The sequence below is a fragment of the Xyrauchen texanus genome, chromosome 26 (assembly GCF_025860055.1).
Source record: "Xyrauchen texanus isolate HMW12.3.18 chromosome 26, RBS_HiC_50CHRs, whole genome shotgun sequence".
NCBI lineage: Eukaryota > Metazoa > Chordata > Actinopteri > Cypriniformes > Catostomidae > Xyrauchen > Xyrauchen texanus.
In genome coordinates, this window is record NC_068301.1 from 16,018,419 (window position 1) to 16,032,818 (window position 14,400).

At 38.5% G+C, this 14,400-nt stretch overlaps 1 protein-coding gene across 1 annotated transcript in view; it reads left to right on the top strand.

Annotated features, from left to right (window-relative positions):
- The window catches only part of LOC127619812 (CUB and sushi domain-containing protein 3-like), a 639,489-nt gene that overhangs the window by 435,999 nt on the left and 189,090 nt on the right, over positions 1 to 14,400 (top strand). Inside the window, exons 16-21 of the mRNA XM_052092811.1 lie at positions 639 to 777; positions 1,054 to 1,241; positions 2,406 to 2,594; positions 5,942 to 6,058; positions 7,818 to 8,033; positions 11,230 to 11,418. Of these exons, the coding sequence (XP_051948771.1) occupies positions 639 to 777; positions 1,054 to 1,241; positions 2,406 to 2,594; positions 5,942 to 6,058; positions 7,818 to 8,033; positions 11,230 to 11,418 (1,038 nt within the window). The remainder of the gene's footprint in view (positions 1 to 638; positions 778 to 1,053; positions 1,242 to 2,405; positions 2,595 to 5,941; positions 6,059 to 7,817; positions 8,034 to 11,229; positions 11,419 to 14,400) is intronic.

Sequence of the window (14,400 nt, forward strand, 5' to 3'; positions counted from 1 at the left end):
TATACCCTTACGTCCGGGGCGGGGCATGCAAATTATGTCTACCAACATGACATTGGCCTTTTCTCAGGATCAGAGGTACTTTTGGCATCCCAGGTAGACCCCTTGTGTCACTTCATTCGACACAACGTCTCATTCCTTCCCTCGGGGAATGGAGGTTACAACAGTAACCATGACGATTTGTGTAGACATTGAAATAAATCACCTATGAATTCATACAATAAATATTTAAATATAAAATTGTATTTGTTTTGATAGAAAATTTGGGTCTGGGACAAGAACAAAACAGTCAAATCTGTACATTTAAAGGCATATTAAAAGTAGCAAAAATAAATGATAAAGGACTGGTAAAAAGTTTCATTTTTAATTTGACCTTCATGTATCAAAAAAAAAAATTTTTTTCCATAAATAGGTGTTTCTTTGATTTTGGGAATTTTTATGTACCATGGATTTATTTTTTTCAAAGTGAACTGAGCAATCCCTGGTACATAAAAATTCCCAAATTAAAAGAAACCCATTTATGAAAACCAAGATTGCACAAGGAATGCTGGCTTTTTGATCACATACTATATGTGAAATAAAGTGTATCCTATTTTATTCCAAATTGTGTTAACCCACATGTATCATTACTCTTTCAACAGCTCCCTGTGGTGGTCACTTCTCAGCTCCGAGTGGAGTTATTTTATCTCCTGGGTGGCCTGGTTACTACAAAGACTCACTAAACTGTGAGTGGGTTATAGAAGCGGAACCGGGACGCTCCATCAAAATCACATTTGAAAAGTATGCTATTAATTCAAATAGATTTTTTTTCTGGATATATGTATTTTGCAATAAATGTTGGGTGAATTTGTGTAAATTGAACAACTTTTTGACAGTCATCTCAATGTCAAAAAAGTGGTGGCCCAATTTACCTGAATTCACCCTATTTAAATACTTTAAATGTTTCAGTGGTAATTTAAAATAACTAAACTTCCCAGACAAAAAGATATCTGTGTACATAAAATTGGAAAGCTTATCTGCACAGATATTAATTATTCTCTCATTTTTCCCAACCAGATTTCAGACAGAGTTGAATTGTGATTTCCTGGAGCTTCATGATGGGCCCAACCTTCTCTCGCCTTTAATTGGCTCATTCAATGGCACTCAAGTGCCTCAGTTCTTATTCAGCACTGGTAACCACCTGTACATGCTTTTCACCACTGACAACAGCCGCTCAAACAGTGGCTTCAAGATCCTTTATGAGAGTAAGTACAACTTTCCACTGTTTTAGAGGCCATTCATACAGGACGTGTTATTGCGTTATAGGCTAGAGTGCAACAGAATTGAACAGAAGGCGTAACTTTTAAGCGTAAATCATATACACCGTTGCCAGGGACAAATAGTGAAATCTTTTTCATTTCAGTTAGTTCTGAGCAGAAATGTTATTTTTTCGTTCCAGTTCTAGGGTTCCGCTGACTCCATTCCAATTGGTAACCGGTTAGAGCGAAATTAAAGGAGGTTAATTACATTCTTTCTTTTTTATAACAGTACTCTGTGATAAGGGTAGGCAGTATACCAGTTGCAGTGTTACCAGATCTCCTCAACCAAAATGAGTGATACTAAGCAATTCATTTTATTTTCCTTATGTGGGGGAATTATCAGCATAGAAATAACAACTACAGTAGCCTGTATAAATTAATGTCTTTTCAAAAAATGTTTTCTTAATATTAAATTTATACTCAAAAATATAAAAAATATTTCTGGCCATCTACAATAAAATCAATTAATTGGCAAAATCTCTCTCTCCTGCATGCATCACACTGTTTGGATGTGTTTGGGCTAAACGTCATCTTACACGGGCAGAAATGTTTTATTTTTAAAAATGTAATTATTATTTATTTATTTGATTTAAATACAGATTTGCTGCTCAGTCAGAAGCAGCCAGCATCAAATCTGTATCAATGCATCATATCTTATTCAGTGAAGACTTGGAAACAACTGAGGATTTTTTTTTATTTACCTCAATATTTTTGATTGTATCTTGATTTACTTTGCATGTATACATAGTAATTTTATATAGTTGTCTAAAAGGTCTTCCACAAGGTGCAATGTGCATTAAGGCAAAGAAATGTGTGATGCAGCAAAAATGCTCCTCTTACGGTGTGTGGCACTAAAAAACAGCTAATCAAGTTTGTCTAGCACATATTTATATAGACCAACAATTAAAAAATAACACAAGTGAAATGCAAGAACACATCCTGTGTGAACAGCCTCTTAAAATTTGCCATGTGGAAGTTTTGAGTTTATATGGCGCATCATAGATATGAATGTGAATGTAAAATTAAACCGCTGCACTTGATTAAACTTTTGTACCTAATCTCAGCCTAAACCACAGTCATTGGATATGTTTTCTGTTTCACCATTCCTAGGTGTAACAGTAGATGCCTACTCCTGCCTTGATCCAGGGATTCCAGTCAGTGGACTCCGTTATGGTCAAGACTTTTCCATTGGCTCCACCGTGTCCTTTGGCTGTGACTTAGGCTACCGCCTCAGCCACGAAGAGCCACTGGTTTGTGAAAAGAACCACTGGTGGAGCCATCCACTGCCCACCTGTGATGGTAAGTCTCCTGAGGCATTTGAAATTCTATAGCCTGGGGTCCTGGGTAGCTCAGCAAGTATTGACACTGACTACCACCCCTGGAGTCGCAAGTTTGAATCCAGGGCGTGCTGAGCGACATAATGTATGGTTCTTGTTCTCGATGGGGCATGTATTGAGTTAAGCATGGACAAGCTGTACAAAATAGCATGGGCCTCCACACGTGCTACGTCTACACGGTAATATGTTCTACAAGCCACGTGATAAAATACATGGATTGACGGTCTCAGACGCAGAGGCAATTGAGATTCGTCCTCAGCCACCTGGATTGAGGCGAGTCACTTTGCCACCAAGAGGACTTAGACCACATTGGGTATTGAGCATTCCAAATTGGAGAAAAGGGGAGAAAATAAAAAATAACTACTACAGCCTTGTACCTTACAGACAAGGAAGGATTATAATACTGCAAGGCTCCATGGCACTATCCTCTATGGAGGTCAACTCTTGTTTCAGTTCTGATGTATACATGTAATCGATTATAAGTAATTCTTTAACCGTAAAATTACAAGCATGTAAATGTGGTGAGTGAAACTGTTTATTATGTGTCAATTTATTAAAAGAGTTTCATAGTCAGTGATGAAGAGGGCTTTGTAGACCATGTCACGAAAGTAGGACAGCACTAAACAGCAGGCTTGCAATGACAATGAAACCTATTCTGAATTCTGCATGAAAGTCTTCCCACGTCTAAACTCCTTAGGCTGTCTTTCCTTCGGCTATTTGATTACATACTTCCTCTTTCTCCTCTCTGAGGCAGTTAACCTGAAACAATGTGATCCAACGCAAGGCCATTAGCCCGTCGCTGAGGACAACTCTGAGAGGCAATTTGCTGTTAAGGCTGCTGCAGCTGATAGGAACCGATGCGCTCCCCAGATTAGATATCCAGGGGCACTTTTTACTTTGCACACTGTCATTTCACTTCCATGACTTTTAAATACAGCATGCATTAGAGACATGCACCTGGTTACACTGCTGTCTTAGCTAGCAGAGTTGGATGGTATAGATGCTATCTCCATTGAGCATCACTTTGTGTTTAAAAGAGAAACTTATGAGAACTGAAACAAATAGAATCATAGGAGGTAGTGCTAAAGGGATAGAACATTTGTACAATAACAGACTGTACAACAATCTGCAGGGGGAGTGCAGGAATGATTTTTTTGGGATGTAGATGTACATGGTACGGATTATAGTGCCTGCATACCTCCACCATTATAAGTAGGAACAGAATGTGTGAAATGTATAATGGAATTAGTTGCGTTTGACAACCATTATAAATTAGATAAATGACAAATAACTAGATTATTTATCTCAAAAAAATTCTCCACCATTTAAATCGTAATACAACTTCTATTGTAAGGAATTAGCTTTAATAAGGGAATTATGATTAGTTCACTTATTGGAGTAATATTATACTCATGGCTTACTGAAAATAATATTTGTCAAAATAATATTTAGGTACAGCTTTGAAGCTAAATCTTTTAAAAACAGGGATGAGATTATTTATCAAAATATACCACAGTCAAATTATCTTTGAGTACAGACAAACTTTACTGCTAATCTAAACATAACATAATCTAACACATAATACATGAAACAGGTTGGTGAGTAAAGTGACAGAATGATCAATAGAGTGAAAATGAATTTATGTTGACAATCCTTAAGAACCATTTATTCTTCTTTTAGTCTAAATTGATTTGAAATAGGATTACCCAAAGTATTTAACTTATACACCAGCACTTTGAGCAAAAGTCTTGGAGATGTACTTGCTTGTCAATGCATTTTCTTGCATTGTGTTCTTTGTGTTGCTTGGTTCTTTGGCGTTTTTTAGAAAGTTCGTTCTGTCAATGTTTTGGACTCTGTTATGATCACGGATAGCTATTGTCTGGATGAAGTGAGGCCTTCTGCAAGGAGGACTCGCGATTCCCATTGGGTTTGTGAACCGTAAAGCAGAGAGTGAGAGGCTTCCTTGGGACTTTTGGTGTCCTGAGTTTTCCTTGGACTCTACATGGCATGGAGGATCTGGAAGAAGCAAGAGACGCTTCCAAATACAGCGTTCCAAGAGCGAAGAAGAGGAAGATCAAGAGAAGAGGCAGAAGAGGGAAGGAAGTGTTCTTCCTTTGGAAGGAAAGTTTTGAATTGAAATTGGCCACACCCCAAAGGTGTCCTGAGCCAATCATAAGTGACTTTCCAGAGTCACATGTTTGACTGGGCTGTCCTTTTCAAAAGTTGATTTATGATCTTTTGTGGAGGATTATTGCAAACTCCCGCTCAAAAAAATATATATCTTGAAAACAATACAAGAGACATGACATTCATTGTCATCGACATTCTCTACGTAAACAAGCAAGAATTTACATACTAAATCTGACATGAATATTATACATGTAAGTAAAAAAACATGAAAATTCCTGGTTACAAATCTTACTGGTTAATTCATTTTAAAACATGGATAATACATTACACATTATGAGCAACCTGATTGTTGGGGTATAATATCCAGTTTAACCTTGAAGTTACCATACAAGGTTAAAGATTATAATCATCGATTACTGATTTAGTTACAAGTGATTACAAATCACTACACATATTTTAAAAAGTTACATCATGCTATAATCATTCATTTGTCAGTTATAAAAGTTATCACAGGCCACAAATTCATTTTCAGAATTATCTAGCAAGGCTAGATATGGTGTATATTCTGTGGGTCCATGCGGTCTCTGCTGAGCTTAGAGAGAATGTCCTTGGAATGTGCAGAGGGAGAGAAACAGATTTGTTTTAGGTCCATGTTGATTTCAGGCCTTGAAACAGTCTTCACGAGTCTACGTTTCCTGATATGGCCGTGAATTTATGCATTTAATGTCACAAGGTTTTACTTGGCCATTTGGTCTTACCGAGGGTTTAAGTTTGTGGAACAAAGAAGGATCTTCTTTATAGGTCAGTTCTGTCATTACAAACCCTAATTTGACATTAAACAGACATGGGAGAGATGGCCTCCTTCAGCAATTTAGGTGTCATGGATGAGTTTTCATGGCTCTCTAATGGCTCCTGGGGATCTCTCTGATCTGTAGAATGTGTTGTTGTGTTCATTTGATGGATTTGTTTGTGGATAATCCTACAGTGGGTACTTCTAGATTAAATGCAAATGCTTTGGTAGGGGATTCAGTCTCTTCACAGGTGCTGAGATACAACAGTGCACACAAATGTTGATTCACCATGGATATATCCAAAGAATATCAAGTTCATCTACTATAAATATTATATGAAATGCTCCTTGTAAACATTGCTTTGAGTGATAAATCATTTGTCCTTTAGCACTTTGTGGAGGTGATGTTCGGGGGCCAGGAGGCACCATCCTGTCCCCTGGATACCCGGAGGTCTACCCAAGCTCCCTCAACTGCACCTGGACTGTGGAGGTCAGCCATGGCAAGGGTAAGTCAACAGTCAGTGTATCTTACCTGCACACTGACTTTACCCTCCAGATAGATGTTCGCTGTTAAAAATGACTAAAATCCCACTACATTTTAATGTAAATTCTAGGTGGTTTTACAACCTGCAGTGATATGTTCTTTGCACTTTGTTTGACCACTTTGAACTTAATATACCTTCAAGTTTAAAGTTCACCCAAAATGTTTTATTATGCAATCATTTACTCACCGTTATGTTGTCCTGCATCCAGTTGATTTCTGTGATATACACAAATATTTTACAGGAGTTTGTTAGTTTAATCACCATTTAATACAATTTAATAATTTTTCCATACAATGAAAGTGAATGGCTATATTTCTGATCCACAAAATAATGGAAGTAATACAGATTTGGAACAACATGGGGGTGAGTAAATGATTGCAAAATTTTAATTTTGGGGTGAACTATCCTTTTGATTATTGGTAAAAACAGTTATAAAATAAATAAAAAATCTAGTTGAACCTTGAATAATAAGTTAAATGGATTGACACAAAGATGTTGTAATAACATAACGATGAATATATATATATATATATATATATATATATATATATATATATATATATATATATATATATATATATATACAATTTATGTATTTTGACTGGCTGAATGCTGAAGACTTATATATAAACTGATAATTGGCTAAAAGAAAATACATACTACATAGACTACATACAGTAGTCTAACTAAATCCAGTCATGAATGCAGATATAGGTACTTGTCCATGCTCTACACTGAAATAATATTAGCCAAACTTTGAATTTAGAATAATAAAACTTCCTCTGAATTTTAACTTCCCATGGCTGCAAATGCATATACATTTTGAAGGCCATTATGTTTAGTGGACTGTAACAGGGTTAAAATGTGCAAGAAGGAGGTGGGAACCAGCTGAACAGTCAAAGTAATGCTTAATTTAAACAAAAATCCTTCCCTGGCTGACAGCAGCTAGTCCTCTGACCCCTGGCGGATGTAATGCTCCTCCACATTCTGGCAGCCAGTAGAGTGCCCCTCCGCCCCTGGTAGCGGCTCCACAACTCCAGGCAGCCGGCAGTGAGCCCCTCCTCCCCTCACGGACGGCGGCAGTTCCTATGCATCCAGACAGCTGGTAGCGACTCTTCCATCCCGTAGCAGACGGCTGTGGCTGCTACTTTGGGTGGACGGGGGTGGCAAGGACTCCACAACAGCACATATTTCCTGGGTTGCGGGAACAATGTAACAAGGTTAAAAATGGGCAAGGAGGAGGCAGTAACCAGCTGAACAGCCAAAGTAATATTTTATTTAAACAAGAAGACACAAACATAAACACACACACACACGGCAGCTGCGAGTGGCTCTTTCTCTCTCTCTAACTGCCGCAACCGGCTGCATTTATCCCTCTTCTCTGCTGAGTAGCCCGAATGTTGGCCGGGCATGAATAGTCATGGCCTGGCCCTGACTTCCTCCTCGTCACATGGACAAATAAGATGGAACTGAAATACACATTTATCTTTCTTACACCAAGGCTAAAAAGGGGCTCAATATCAAGAATGGTCTTTGTTCTACTTGACCTCAGAAACTTGAATAATGAGGTTAACCTCACATGCTTCATCATTCCTTTATTATTCTCTGCTTTTTGTCAGTTCTTTTTCTATATCTTCCTTTTCCAAGTCTCACCAGATAATCTTTTTTATTTATATAATACATTTTATTGGTTGGTTTATTAGTTTTGCTTTCTCAATAGGCGTTCAGTTCACCTTCAGCACCTTCCACCTGGAGGATCACCACGACTACCTGCTCATCACTGAAAATGGGAGTTTCGTTCAGCCACTAGCTCGCCTCACAGGCTCAGAGCTGCCCTCACCCATCAACGCAGGTCTCTATGGCAACTTCAAGGCCCAGCTCCGTTTCATATCTGATTTCTCCATCTCCTACGAGGGATTCAACATCACATTTTCAGGTAAGGGTCATATCGGGGGCAGCTCCTGTGACGTGCAGATAGAGAGTAGTTGAATTTTGCACGTTGTTGTTTTTTTGTTTTATTATTGTTCCGTGGGTCCTCAGGATACTTTCACCTTGGTTAATGTTAATATTTTACTTTGCAGCCCTCATGTCACAGAATACAGTTGAAGTCAGACGTTTACATACACCTTAGCCAACAATTCCTGATATTTAATTGTAGAAAACATTCCCTGTATTAGGTCAGTTAGGATCACTACTTTATTTTAAGAATGTGAACTCTAAAAATAATAACAGATAGAATGAGTTATTTCAGCTTTTATTTCTTTCATCACATTCCCAGTGGGTCAAATGTTTACATACAATTTGTTAATATTTGGTAGCATTGCCTTTAAATTGTTTAACTTGGTTCAAACTTTTTGGGTAGCCTTCCACGAGCTTCTCACAATAAGTTGCTGGAATTTTTTCAGAGTCAGGTTTGTAAGCCTCCTTGCTTCCACACGCTTTTTCAGTTCTGCCCACAAATTTTCTATCGATTTGAGGTCAGGGCTTTGTGATGGTCACTCCAATACCTTGACTTTGTTGTTCTTAAGCCATTTAGCCACATCTTTGGAGGTATGCTTGGGATAATTGATCATTTGTAAGACCCATTTGCGACCAAGCTTTAACTTCATGGCTGATGTCTGAGATATTGCTTCAATATATCCACATAATTTTCCTTCCTCGTGATGCCATGTATTTTGTGAAGCGCATCAGTCCCTCCTGCAGCAAAGCACCCTCACAACATGATGCTGCTACCCCCAAGCTTCACGGTTGGAATGGTGATCTTCAGCTTGCAAGCCTCACCCTTTTTCCTCCTAGCATAACAATTGTCATTATTGCCATAATGTTCCATTTTTGTTCCATCAGAGCAGAGGAAATTTCTCCATAAAGTAAGATCTTTGTCCACATGTGCACTTGCAAACTGTAGTCTGAATTTGTTTATGGCGGTTTTGGAGCAGTGGCTTCTTCCTTGCTGAGCAGCCTTTCATGTTATGTTGATATAGGACTTGTTTTACTGTGGATATAGATACTTGTCTACCTGTTTCCTCCAGCATCTTCACAAGGTCATTTGGTGTTGTTCTAGGATTGATTTGCAATTTTTGCACCAAACCTCGTTCATTTCTAGGAGACAGAATATTTCCTTCCAGAGAGGTATGATGGCTGCATGGTCCCATGGTGTTTATACTTGCATACTATTGTTTGTACAGATGAACATGGTACCTTCAGGCATTTGAAAATTGCTCCCAATGATGAACCAGACTCGTGGAGGTCCACAATTGTTTTCTGAGGTCTTGGCTGATTTATTTAGATTTTCACATGATTTCAAGCAAAGGGGCACTGAGTTTGAAGGTAGGCCTTAAAATACCTCCACCTCCAATTCAGTACACATCCTATCAGAAGCTAATTGGCTAGTTGTCTAAAGGCTTGACATCATTTTCTGGAATTTTCCAAGCTACTTAAAGACACATTTAACTTAGGGAATGGAAACTTTTGACCCACTGGAATTGTGATATAGTCTGTTAAAAGTAAAACAATCTGTATGTAAACAGTTGTTGGAAAAATTACTCGTGTTATGCACAAAGTAGATGTCCTAATCAACTTGCCAAAACTATAGTTTGCTAATATGAAATCTGTGGAATGGTTAAAAAATGAGTTTTAATGACTTCAACCTAAGTGTATGTAAACTTCTGACTTCAACTCTATATACAGTTATTGATGTAAATAACTGTATATAGAGCAAAATATAGTTTTTTTTTTACAAACTATAGAGAAATGTATTCAACAATGACAGCATTATCAATTTTGGTCTTGTAATCTTTTTCTTTCACAATTTATTGCGTCCACAGTTATGTTGTTGTTGTTGTTGTTATTCTAGACGAGTTAATGAGATTACCTGTAATGTACTGTAATGAGACAGTACATTTACATGTTAACATAAAATGGTTTACCTCCTGATAACTGGTCTTAATTTAGTAAAACCCTGAGAATTAATGACAGAAAAGAAGGTACTTCTTGAGATTATGATAAAAAGTAAATACTATTATTTGTTAAAATGAGATGCATGAATAAACTTACAAAAAAAACAATAGAAAAATTTCACAAGTAAATATATAGAAAATGCATTATATTTACTGAAAGGTTGAAATTTAGGTGACTCCTAGTAAATCATTTACTGTAGGTCAGTGGTTCTCAACTGGTTTTGCTTGGACACCAAGTGATGAGCCAACACAGAACCAATAAGTAAACAAAAATTCTTAAAATCCAACATTTAAATTTATTTAAGGAATCATTTACCTGAAAATTAATATTCTCTCATCATTTACCAGATGTTTATGACTTTATTTCTTCTGCAGAATACAAATATTTTTAGAAGAATATCTCAGCCCTGTTGTTCGTTTCAATGCAAGTGAATGGTGACCAGACATGTGAAGCTCAAAAAAACATATAAAGGCAGCAAAAAGCAATCCATATGACTCCAGTGGTTAAATCCAATTCTTCACTTTCAAAATATGAAAAAAGTGGAGATTTGTAGATAAAAAGGACTTAAATATTTATCACTTTCTTATCCACACCTATCACATCGCTTCTGAAGATATGGATTTAGCTACTGGAGTCATATGGATTGCTTTTATGCTGCCTTTAAGGGATTGTTTTGGAGCTTGAAAGGTCTGGTCACCATTCACTTGCATTGTATGTATCTGCAGAGCTGAGATATTCTTCTAAAAATGTTTGTTTATTTTCAGCAGAAGAAAGAAATGTATACACATCTGGGATGCCGTGAGTGCGTGTATATTTTGAGAGAATTTTTGGGTGAACTATCCCTTTAATGCAACCACGAACTGCATAGATCAAACAATTATAAAATTATAAAAATTATAGCCATTATTGCAAAGGCTGAATTGGAAATTTTATATTATTTAAAAACAACAGCAGAATATAAGATCAAATCCTGTACAAATCAATGGGGCACTAGATGTGCCTTAATTTTGTGTTTGCGACCCCTCAGTTAAGAACCACTGATTAGAAGTATATTGTTTCAGATGACAAAAGGGTTTGGAGACCTCTGACTTAGATAAACAGAAACACAAAAGATCTGGTAATAGTCACTGCATACAATAAATAATATAGAATCTCTCAAATTCTGTATCTCTCAGAGTATAACCTGGAGCCATGTGAGGATCCGGGAGTGCCACAGTTTGGGGATCGTAATGGCTACAACTTCGGTATCGGAGACACCCTGACATTCTCTTGCAATATGGGCTACCGCTTGGAGGGAGCACCAGAAATTATTTGCCTGGGAGGGGGTCGGCGCATGTGGAGCGCACCTCTGCCAAGGTGTGTTGGTACGTTGTCAGCTGTTTTCTTTCATTTACACTTTTATTCTCTTGATTCACTACCAAACTGCATACCACATGGACATATGCTGACTCCAAAGAAAGATTTTGCTTTCTTCACATTGATCATCAGTCCAACATACTATAGATAAGAGAAATTGCTGCAATGATGATCCTTCCTAGAGGAAAATGTTATTGCAAATGTAAGCACTTTTTGAGACATTGTTCAGATCTCTTCTGAAACATTACAGTCAACACATGAAATTCCTTGGGTCTGGTTCTCAGGAGAAAACTTTGAGAAGCAGGAGACTTATGGGTTTTGTTCCCAGGAGAAAAATCTAGGGTGCTACGCTTGTCTTCATGCAGGAAGGTTCACTGGCATTATTTCAAATTAATTGAAAAATATAATAATAATAAAGTCTCAGTTACTATTGTAACCTCGCTCTTGGGAGCCCCAAACACCTCTGATCTTTAAGAAAAGGCCAATGGGAATTGGCGAGTGGTATATGCATGCCACTACCCCAGACATACGGGTATAAAAGGAGCAGGAATGCAACCACTCATTCAGGTTTTGTGCTGAGGATCTGAGACAAGGTTCCAGCCATTTCAGCGTGTAGTTCAGTGTTGTGGCTGGAGGGAAACAACGTCTCGTTCCCTCCATCAGGTAACGGAGGTTACAACAGTAACCGATACTTTCCTCTTATGTCACTCACTCGATGTTGTGTCGATGAAGTGACACTGTTGGCCAATTGGGGCGGGCTGTGGTGGAGCTTGTGCTGTCTACGCAGGGGGACGCCCTTAGCTACGGGCAGACATGTTGCGGAACCTTCAGCCGCGCTTGAGTAGGATATTTTGAATGGCCCGCATTGCGAGATCGGTCGCCGAGCGCAGCTCCTGCGTCAATCCTGGGTCAGGACTACCCTCTTGCAGTTCTTTGAGTGCCTTGGCTTGGTGCACCTGCAGGAGAGCCATAGCATGCAGGGCGGAGGCGGCCTGTCCAGCAGCACCGTAGGCCTTAGTTCTGCATCGCGATCACCTGATCCATCTGGGGAATTGCTTAGTACCCCTGGCCGCCCCACCGTCGTGGGTAGTGAGATCGGAAAAGCCCAAGAACCAGGTCCGGGCAGTAGAATGTGCCCGTCACGATTGCGTGAGCTCCTCATGCACCTCCAGGAAGATTGTAACGGGGCGGTGCATGGCCGTGAGTGGCACTCTGGCCCCAGGAAACAATCATCGAGCCACGAGAGTTCGGGGGCCCAAAACTCGCAGCTGCCCGGGCAAGCATGGCCGCCTGCTCCATGTCGGACTGCAACTGGGCTATTGCACACTAAGATGCTATCGACAGCTCACTCTGTTCACGAGCCCCGAACGAGATCGCAAACCTGCCCTGAGATGGACATCGTTGCCATCAGAAGCGGAGAGGTAGAGACAGAAACCAGGAATAATACACATTATAATAATTCCCATTGGCCTTAACTCAAATATCAGAGGTGTTTGGGGCTCCCAAGAGCGACCCCTAGTGTCACTTCATCGACATAACTTCGAGTGAGTGACAGAAGGGGAACTGCATTTATAGTGGCTGTTTGTTTTACATTTTTGTTTTCTTCTGTCCATGCTATATATATTTTTTAGATGTTGCAATGTTCAGAACTAGACAACTAATTTGTACAGTTGATCTAATATAAGGTCGCATCTAAACAAGTTTGCAGGTTGTTAAAGAGATAGTTCACCCACATATAAAAATTCTCTTATAATTTACTCCAAATCCTTATGACTTACTATTTTCCAGGAGACATTAGGCAGAATGTTAGGCACTGTAAGTCACTTCCATTCCTTCTTTTTTCCATACAATAAAAGAGATTGAGGCTGAACCACACTGTTGAAGGATTAGTTCTACCTTTATGCCTTCTCAAACTCATATGACTTTCTTCTGTGGAACACAAACGAATATATTTTGATTTAGATGAGGTGTTTATATCCATAGCATAGCATAGCAAGTCATTAGAGTCCAACATTTTCAAGCTCCAAAAAGGACATTTAAGGCAGCATAAAGGTAAACCATGCAATTTTAGCGGTTTAATCCATGTGTAATCCATCAAGTGCAAGGAAGCGTAATTGTGCTTCAAATCATGACCACGACCAGGACACAGCTGATGTCAAGATTTATAATAAAAAAGAGTGAGTAGTTGATAAGAGAATTGTCGTCTTTGGGTGAATTATTCCTTAACTATCCCCTTTGACAACATCCCCATGTGACAACTAGCCATGGTCTCTCCTACAACATTGTGTTGTAGTGTGTGCAAAGTGAGGATCTGAGGGTATTTTAAGATTATTATTAAAAACCACTACTTCCACTTGAGGCAATCCAGACAAAGGTAGTGTATTAATTAAAATGACTTGACAATAACACAAGCCTCAACTTACTTTACCGTCCATCACAACTATTGATTCTACATTCCAAAAGAAAAAAGAATAAATGGCCTTTTTTGCAAAATGAAGACAAATGGGCCTTATTACCAACAAAGAGGGCCAGGAGTTAGAACAGAAAAAGCAGGGGTGTTAGAAAAAATATAAAAATAATAACAAAATGTGAACTCCTACTAACCCCAACAGTAAAAAAGGACTGTAAAAAGTTGAAGTAAAGACAGAATTGCATCATCCATGACTCTTTTCGTAATATCTAAGTTAATACGTTTTTAGTTAAAACATATTTCCCTATCCCATCCTTTTATGCAGAGACTAATAAGTAAGACAATTCTAATTTATTTTCTACAAAACAGTGTAAACTGTGGCTCGTTGGTGCTAGACAAAACATTGCTCTGTTAGTTTTAGCATTCCGACCAGCCAGGCACATCACCATTGCCGCAACCATTTGAGTTTGGGGCGGGACTTTCTGGAGTGTTCGGGAACCTCTTTGAAACAATCATTACTTTTTTGCAGTTTTATTTGGTGGCACAAGTGGTGCAGAAATTACACAATTCAGCTTTAAAC